Source organism: Octopus bimaculoides, chromosome 3 (assembly GCF_001194135.2).
Source record: "Octopus bimaculoides isolate UCB-OBI-ISO-001 chromosome 3, ASM119413v2, whole genome shotgun sequence".
In the NCBI taxonomy this organism is placed as follows: domain Eukaryota; kingdom Metazoa; phylum Mollusca; class Cephalopoda; order Octopoda; family Octopodidae; genus Octopus; species Octopus bimaculoides.
Genome location: NC_068983.1, coordinates 38,942,451 through 38,952,538, shown reverse-complemented (window position 1 = coordinate 38,952,538; position 10,088 = coordinate 38,942,451). Strand labels below are relative to the sequence as shown.

General features: G+C 34.2%; 1 protein-coding gene across 1 annotated transcript in view; it reads right to left on the bottom strand.

The window, feature by feature from the left end:
• Positions 1 to 10,088, bottom strand: part of LOC106875007 (tyrosine-protein kinase fyna) — a 430,432-nt gene that overhangs the window by 302,257 nt on the left and 118,087 nt on the right. Inside the window, exon 2 of the mRNA XM_052966727.1 lies at positions 365 to 420. Within this exon, the coding sequence (XP_052822687.1) occupies positions 365 to 420 (56 nt within the window). The remainder of the gene's footprint in view (positions 1 to 364; positions 421 to 10,088) is intronic.

The following is a 10,088-nucleotide window of genomic DNA, read 5'->3' as shown; positions in this document are numbered from 1 at the left end:
GAGGAGGAGGAAGAGGAGGAGGAAGAGGAGGAGGAGGAGGAGGAGGGGGAGGAGGAGGGAGGGTAAGATATTCTCCCATGAAAAAGTCCTGATGATGATGATGATGATGATGACGATGATAATGATGATGAGGATGATGATGATATTACCAATACATCAGCTCTGCATTAAATAATGATAAATGGTAAATGTTTGATTCTATTTGATACAAATATATCAATACATTTTATACACATAATTTTCATTATCATTTTTATCATTTTATTTTATTATTTTGTTTTTGAATTAATCTACAATGTTTAATAGAATATATAAATATTCCAAATTTCATTTTTGTCCAAGACTGATATGAAGAGGCTCTTACCGTTATTGCTGCACTGTAAAACATGGTTGAAACTGTCATCTGGTAATACAGCCACTCTGCAAGAGAGAGAGAGAGAAAAACATTCTATGAATAACAAATATCAATATTATTATTACCATATTCTATAGAATCATTTTAATGTTCCTTAAAAAGAAAAAAAGTTCTACCACTGCTACCACCACCACCACCACCACCATCACCATGGTCTTTAGCAATAACAACAACAAAAATAATAACACTAATGATAATAATGGTTTCTATGAAAGTCGCATGGGCTTTCAAAAAATGTTATAAAGCAATTAAAGGCAATACATAAAAATAAATAATACAAAATTAAGAAGCAAAGATGCTAATGGGATGACACACACACCCATGCACACCGGTTGATTTCAATTGGCGGTGGAGAGTGCATCCTTCAAGATGCCGTCTCACAGATAATAAAACGGACATGGAATCATTTTACTTTAAAATCTGACAAACTTAATTCTTGATTCCTGCATTATTCTATAAATAATATAAAAATGAGAATGGAAATAATAAATTATGGATTTGATAACTGCAAGAGAAAATTCTACAAGAATATTGTAAGAAGACTATTGGACATTGTGTTTAGAGATAGATAACATTTTGAATCAGGAGTTGATTACAAATGCAGTTTTAAAGACAAATGTTCCTATGTTAGCTTTTCATTTTTTTTAAAAGCCCACTTTTCTATGCTTGCATGGGTCAGATGGAATTGGTTAAAGAAGATTTTTCCCTGGCTGGATACCTCTCCTGTTGCCTACCCTCATTTGTTTCTAAGCAAGGTAATGTTTCCACACAATCAGACATGTTTTCATGGAAGACTGGAAGTGAATAACACCACTTGTACGACAGTGGCACTCATTAGGTGACACCAAGATGGGAAGGTACAAACACACACACACAGACACACACACACACTCGCAAACATACACACACACAAACATACACACGCATGCACATATAGTGATGATTAGCCAGAGATGGTTTTTAAAATGAGAATGTCTGAAATAAACTTGACAGCTCTTACAAACGAGAATACTAAAAATGAACCCGACCGCTCTCTAAAATTAAGTAAAGAAACTGGAAAAATAATCCAGAATACACTAGCACTATATTTATCACATACAACATACACACACATATATGTATGTAAAATCCATCATTATACAACCTACAATACTACTATTTCATTAAATCATGCTTATAAATAATTATAGTATACAATACATCTGTTGTGTGTCTACTATCTTCTCAATAGTTACAACTTTAATGCTCATCTTGTTCTTCAGACACAACAACAATGATAATTCTTGACAAAGATATCAAACTTTACATTTGTACAACAGAAGGGAAAACTAAAATTGTCACATTCTCATTCACATTAATGAATGGCAGTGGTTAAGTTTTAACATATTTAATTTTAAAACATTTAAAATAATTATGCAATATTAACCAACAATTAATATTATTTGAATTATTCTTGCAAGTATGGAAGACAATTCTAGATAGGTTTTGGTTTAATAAAACTTCTTCAGCTAACTACAGACTCCACCATACTTGCTAAAGTAGTGATAAGAGGATCACTAAGCAGATGTTAGGGTACAGTGCATAAGCTGGCTCAGAAAAAAATAACATATTTTAGAATATATTAGTCAGAGAACATTATGGAAAGAGATTTCTCAGAGATTCTGGATCAAAATTATTTTGCAGACTTGATTTCAGTTCTTTTCATTTCCAAACAATGAAACAATAGTTTCTCATATTTAGTATGGAACCCGATATTTTTGGAGAAAGGGAAATGATAATTGTAAATTTTATAATTTTCCCAAGAACTTTAATGATACGAGGTGAAAGAGATCAAATCATGGACTGACAATTTAATGGGAAGTGGAAAGCATTTATATCTTTTCTTGTGATGTAAATACGATGAAACATTCCCAATTTGAAACTGAAACCAAGTTGCAGAACTGTCTAAAAAGAGACCCCTGTCTAAACTATGCCCTTCATCATCGTCATTTAATATCTGCTTCCCATGCTGACATGGGTTGGACATTTTGATGGGTGCTGGCAAGCCAGAGAGCCTCACCAGGTTTCAGTCATCTGTTTTGGAATGGTTTCTATGGCTGGATGCCTTTCCTGTCAACCACTCTACAGACTGTACTGAGTGTTTCTTACATGGTGCCAGCGTGGGTGCTTTTCACGTGGTGCCATTCAATGATTATTTCTAAATTAAGCACAAGGCCAGGAATTTTTAATTACATAAACACCAGTAATTGACTTTTATGATATCTCATTGACCCCAGAAGAATGAAAAGCAAAGCCACCTTCGGCAGTATAATAATAATAATAATAATAATAATAATAATAATAATAATAATAATAATAATAATAATAATGATCATCTTTTTGACTAAAAGCACAAGGCCTGAAATTTGGGGGAAGAGATTAAGTTGATTACATCAACCCCAGTGCATGACTAGTCCTTATTTAATCAACCCTGAAAGAATGAAAGGTAAAGTTGACCTCGGCAGAATTCTAATAATGATGATAATAATAATAATAATAATAATAATAATAATAATAATAATAATAATAATAATAATAATAATAATAATAATTTCTTACAAAGGTACAAGGCAAATAAATTTTGTGAGAAAGAATAGCTGGTTAGAGAAACCCAATATTTGACAAGTACTTTATTTTATCATCATCAGTAGGATGAAGACAGCAGAGGGATTTGAATCCAGACCCTAAATATTGCAATGTATTTTGGTCACTTCTTCCCTAATTCTACCACTATACCATCCTGATATAATTTCACAAGGCCTGAAATTTCGGGGGTGTGGAAGAGTCGATTACTTTGACCCCAGTACTTGACTGTTTCTTATTTTATCAACCCCAAAAGGATAAAAGCAAAATTAATTGCTTTTAATGAGTTTAGGTTTTGGCACAGGTTAGCAATATTTGGGGCAGTGTGTTAGCACGTCCAACAAAATACTTTGCAGCATTTTGTCAGTCTTTGCATTCTGAGTTCAAATTCTGCCAAGTTTGAATTTGCCTTTCATCCTTTTGGGGTTCATAAAGTAAGTACCAGTTGCGTACTGGGGTCAATACAATTGATTTACTTCTCCCATGAAATTGCTGACCTTGTGCCAAAATTTGAAACCAATATCAGGAGCAGTGGTTTTAGTCTATTACAGTGACATCCTCTGACTACTTCACTGGTACTTTATCAACTCGGAAAGTATGAGAAGCAAAGTAGACCTCAGCAGAATTTGGGCAGACCTGTAGAACATAAAGACCTATTGAAATGCCATTAAGCATTTTGTCCAATGTGCTAACAATTCTGAAGTTTGCCACCTCCTGTCCTGATATAAAAACGAAATCATACACAGGAATATAAAGTTGAAGAAATGCAATTAACTCAGGTTCATATCTTTTGTTACAGTATCAGCCATTAAACATGGTATTTTTCATGGGGAAGGGCAGCTCCCTTTAAAGGATCATAAAGTAAATTGCCATGTTTGATAAATTTAAGATGGTTTCTAAGTTTTTGATGCCAACTAAAAAGTACCAGTGTTGGTGCCACATAAAAAGCACCAGTGCTAGTGTCACATAAAAAGCAACCAGCACACTTTGTGAAGTAAATGGCATTAGGAAGAGCATCCAGCTGTAGAAATCATGCAAAAACAGACCTGGTGCACCTCCTGTCAAACCATCCAACTCATGCCAGCATGAAAAAATAGACATTAAATGATTATTTGATGATAGTGGTGTTTAGCACCATGATGAAGAAAGAAGAATCCTCTCCCGGTAAACTCTGTTTTGTCTTCGCATTAACAAAGAGGTGGCAGTACCAAGAATTTTCATTCATATTTTCTTTTTTGGTTGGATGGAACTGATGTTTGTCAGTTTGAGAACTGTTACAGGAGCGATTTGCCAGACAGAAGTTTGCTTTTACACAACAATAATTTTGTATATATATGCAAGGCTTGAAATTTATAGAGGAAGGTGTGAGGGTGGGGAAAATAGCATGGTTATATTCCAGCAATAATGATTTATTGTGGTTTCAGCTTCCTCGTGGAAGCTAAATCTCTTCAAGAATACTACTAATGCACTTGGGGAAAGCCAGAACATTGTAGTACCCCATTTTCTCTCCTATAAAATATACAGACTTTGTTCCTACATACACAAAAAACAAAAAAAAAAAATACAAAAACAAATAATGATTCCAGTCAAAATATGGTCAATTGAACAGATTCCTAATATTTATTTTATTGATCCAAACGTGATCAAAGGACTTAGTTGACACTGGCATATTTTGATCTCAGATTGTAGAGGAACAAAAAAGAATTTTTAGAAACAGCGTAAAGATTCTCAAACTGTAACTGCTAACTACAAATTTTTTCTTTCTTTTTTATTTAGATAACAAAATGTCACTTAGGGTAAAAACAAACTGAATTATGCGTTTAGCTGAAAATGTTCTAAATTCACTTGTAATCTTACCTAGTTTATTATTTGGTTGCTCTGAACCAGATTGCAAACAAAATTATATTACGCCTGTTTCTAGTTATTAATTTACCATGATGCTAAGCTTGTATTAAAAATCTGTGTCGGCTCAGGGTTTTTTTTCATTATTATGAAATACATAATTTTTACTGTAAATATATTGTTCAAAGTATGTTTTATGACAGAAAAGTATAAAGTAACCTGTATCTGAATCTGGTTACTCAACCTATTAGAGAATTTTATCGGAAACTGACTTTCGACTAAAATCTGACTGGCAACATTGATTTGTCCATATATTGCATGTGCTCGATTGATTCTGAATACTTATAATAAAATATTTCAAACTAGATTTCTTCTTCCTACACTGACATCACCTAGTCCTGACAAATGCCAAATATTCTTGCAACCTAAGCAAAGCAATATGACTATCGTTATCGATATTCTTTGATGAGCTGCGAAATCCTTGAAATATTGAAAATTCAGCGGAAAGCATCTAGTAAAAATAGAAGTGATCTTTCCAATTTTCTTTCTTTCCTTTTAGCAGCAACTGTGGCAGTCTTTTGTCCATCTCTTTAAATACATTTCTATATAAGCATCAAGTTCTTAATATCAATGGGATATGGATTAAATCAATACTAATGATAACATGAAAGCAAGTTCATCAGTCTGCTTCTCTTAGACATTAATTCTTCTTGACATAAACTACAAAGTTGTTATTGTAGTGAAGAAGCACGTTTGTAATTCGTTTTCAATAATGGTGCCAAAATAGATTGTTATACTTATTTTACATGAAGCAATATAAACACACAGACACACACACACACACACACACATGTAAGTAGAGGAATATTAGAGATTTAATGAACAACTTAACAAATCCGTTTCTCTAGTTATTTTGATTCTCCATTATTATCATCTCAATGTCTCGGCAGCCAACACAGTTTTTCAATGTTTGTTTATGTAACAATTCATACAAAGCTGTTTCATACTTCATAAATATAACCTTTTGCTAAAACACAATTGTTTCTTTTCCCATATAAAAAAAAATGTCTTATCCTAAAACAGAAAAAAAAAAAGAAATAGTTGTCCAAAGATAACAGAAAAGTTACCTAAAAGAAAGGTATTTAATTCAGAAATACTATCTCTTGGCAACTAATGAGATGACAAGGAAGCTTCTACAAAGTGGTGTGGCTTGCTAGAAACAGCAACCAAATCTCCCTCAAATCACATCCTATTCTTTTGATGGAAGATTATATTAGGTAAATGTAATTCTATACATAATCCTAAAAATATGAAATGGTCATGGATAGAATGCTTTTGATCACAAATCTGATGAATCAAGATACCCTAGGGTTAAACAACATCTAATGATAAATCTCTCATTGAAATTAGGGAGCCTCTAGAAATAACTTGACCTACTAGAAATAGCAGCAAAATCCCTCAAATCCCATCTTACTCTGTCTTTAAAAGAAAGGATACATTGAATAATGAGTGCAGTTTGAAATGAACTATAACTGACAAAATTTGTACTCATGATTGGAGTGCATTTCGTTGCAGGCCAGCTCAGTCAGCATTGGCTAAGGGCCAAACAACAACAACAACAGCAAACAGAAAGAAGAAGAACAGCAGCAACAACAACTGACAAGCCAACAATGGAGCCTCCATGTGGTCGATCTACTGCTAGAAATAACAACTAAATGGCTTTCAAGCACTATCCTACTGTTATGATAAGGACTTAATGAGAAATGTAGTCCAGAGCACACTTTGTTTAGAATTTGTTCAAAATTATACAGACAGGGTGGTCATAGTTGGAATGCTTTTTGATCCTATTGCTGTTCAGCCAGGAGTGACTTAGGACAATACTTCAAACACATCAACAAATACTAATACTTATTGACTGTAGGATGCTTGTGTGCGAACAGCCATGCTAAATGGTAGTGAAACATGGTCTCTGACTGCTGAGGACATGCGTAGGCTTGTAAGAAATGAAGCTAGTATGCTCTGCTGGATGTGTAATGTCAGTGTGCATGCATGACAGAATGTAAGTGCCCTGAGAATAAAGTTAGCCATACGAAGCATCAGATGTGATGGACAAGAGAGATTTCTTCTTCCTACAGTGACATCACCAAGTCCTGACAAATGCCAAATATTCTTGCAACCTAAGCAAAGCAATATGACTTCCGTTATCGACTGTGGTGGTATGGTTATGTGATGCATATGGATGAGGATAGCTGTGTTTAGAAGAGTCGCACTCTAACAGTGGAGGGAACTTGTGGAAGAGGTAGACCCAGGAAGATATGAGATGAGGTGATGAAGCATGATCTTCGAATGTTGGGTCTCATAGAGGCAATGACAAGTGACTGAGACCTTTGGTGATATGCCGTGCTTGGGAAGACTCATCAAGCAAAGTGAGATCATAGTTGTGGCGAATGCCAGTGTCACATAACTAGCCCATTAAAAGCACCCTTCAATCATTGGGCAACATGCTGTTGAACCAAGTGAAATCATTGTCATGGCCGATGGCAGTGCCATCTGACTGGCACCCATGCCGATGGCATGTAAAAAGCACCGTTTGAGCATTGGGCCTTATGGAGGCAGTGACAGGTGATTGAGACTCTTGGCGATATATCATGCTTGTGTTGACCTGTCAAGCCAAGTGAGACTGTAGTCAAGGCCGATACTGGTGTCAGGTCAATGACACCCATGCCAGTGGCACATAAAAAACACCCACTACACTCTCGGAGTGGTTGGCATTAGGAAGGGCATCCAGCCATAGAAACCTTGCCAAATCAGATTGGAACCAGGTGCAATCCCCCCCCCCCCGGCTTACCAGTTTTCAATCAAACCGTCCAGCCCATGCCAGCATGAAAAGCAGACGTTAAACAATGATGATGATGTTAGTAATGACAATATAACTGTCATATTGTTCCATACACAACTATCACAAAGTTAAAACTTTCCTTCATCATACAACACACTTCATTATAATGTTTTTCTTGTAGCTTAAAGTATATCTAATTTGGTTGAGTGACTCAACAACTCCAGTTACTGACAACTACAATTTTTCTTTACATTTGTTTAGTCCAGCAACAATGTGTAAAGTTTAAAACAAAGCAATAAAGTATTTACAAATTATTTGATATCCAAGAAAACATTTTTTCTTTAAGAACATTTATGAGTTATATTAAGGAATTAACTATATATTTTTTTTTAAATATCATTGGTATTGATTATCAATGACTTGCTTTGATGACAGTAGCATCATGTATTTCCACAAGAATTATTTACAAAAAGAAATTTTTATACATTTTAATCAGGAACAATAAATTTCTTTACTTTTCAGGTTCATAATCTTCTGTTAACATTTTGAGACTTTATGATTCCAAATTGGGAAACCATCCAGAACAACCCTAGCTGAACGTAAACACATTGACAACTGCAGTAGAGTTTTAAAATTGCTATTATGTAATCCTCTAAAAATAACTTAGTAACTGAGAAATTCATATTAAGATTTAAACATTTGGTTTCTTTAACCAGAGTTATGACATGATAGCAGCATAACAAAGTTGAGGACATAGGAAGCATTGAGGAGGTAGGTTCAGTAAAACTGAAAGGCATGTTAAGCCAAAAAGGTATCAAGTCGGTGATCAAAGGTCACTGGATGGTATGCATGACAATATATCATGTACATGACTATAAATCTTGTGATTGCTGACCCAGACCATCTAGTTGTAAATATCTACTATGTTAAATACAGTTATCAACTTCAAACAGGGGTAGCATTATAACCAACGAGCATTTCATTAGCTTGCAGTTCTGACTTCAAATCATTGCAAAGGCCTGCTGTCATACAGGAGAGGATTGTTTCTCTATAACATACTAGAATTTGTTTATAGAATATTTTGTAAAGTGTATCCCCCTATATTAATCATCTGGGGTTGAATTTTTGGGACTTACATATGTACTTCATTCTACAGGGTGTCCACAAGGTCTGGGTACATGAAGTAAATAAAATCATAACATAAACAATTAAATATAAGAAAAAGTAATTTCTTAAAGTATGTGTTAATCCCCATGTGGATACATGGAGTAAATAAAATCATAACATAAACAATTAAATATAAGAAATAATAATTTCTTAAAGTATGTGTTAATCCTCATGTACCCAGACATTGTGGACACCCTGTACATCAATTTAGTGATTCTCTGACCATTAATCTCATGAGTACAGAGAAGGCATATACTTTGCTGAGGAGACTGAATAAGCTTGGAACATACCCAGAGTTGTTGCCCTTAGTTTCTAAGATCAGATTAAATTGATATTAGTAATTGAGCCATGTTTCTTCCCTTCACTGCAGAATAATTAAATTTTTTCACTTCATTATATTACATATGATGGCCATAACTTTAATTTAAAATACATGTTGACTAAATTATTCAGCTCACATTTTGGAGGCTATACAGGAGGGTGAATATCCTTCTTTGAAAAGAAATAAGTCTTGTCAGTATGTCACTGACACTGATGATAAATGAGATAATTCACTTCTATCTCCATATCTATATCCTAAATATCAATGTCATTATATTAATATCTATCTCTAAGTCCTTAAAACTACATCCATATATCTGTGATTCTATATGCATGTCCCTCGGTGATTTTGTCTATGTATCATTACAGAGTGAAATGTCGCTCAGCAAAGATTTATGGCATCCTTCCTTAGAAATGAAAACAAGGAAATGCTGACTTGCACAATCTTTGAATAGTTTCTACTTTATGGATGTCAAATGTTCGGAATGTTACAAATTAAAACACAGTGTTCAGTCATGCTCAAATTGCTGTTCTTTGTGTTTTATTATGTCAACACACAGGAGAAAAAGACTGACTTACATAATGTTTATTTAGAAGAAAGCTGTTATGTAACAACAACAACAGCTATAAAGCTTTTTGTAGTTTAAAGTAGGAAGAAAATTCCATATCATCAACATCATCATCATCATCATCATCATCATCATCATCATCGTCTAACATCCGCTTTCCATGCTGGCTTAGGTTGGATGATTTGACGGGAGCTGGCCAAGCAGGAGCCTGCACCAGACACTTCTGTGTTTGTTTTGGCAAGGGTTATATATAGACCAGAATGACAGGAAAATAGTGAATGCTATATATATATATATATATATATATACATAT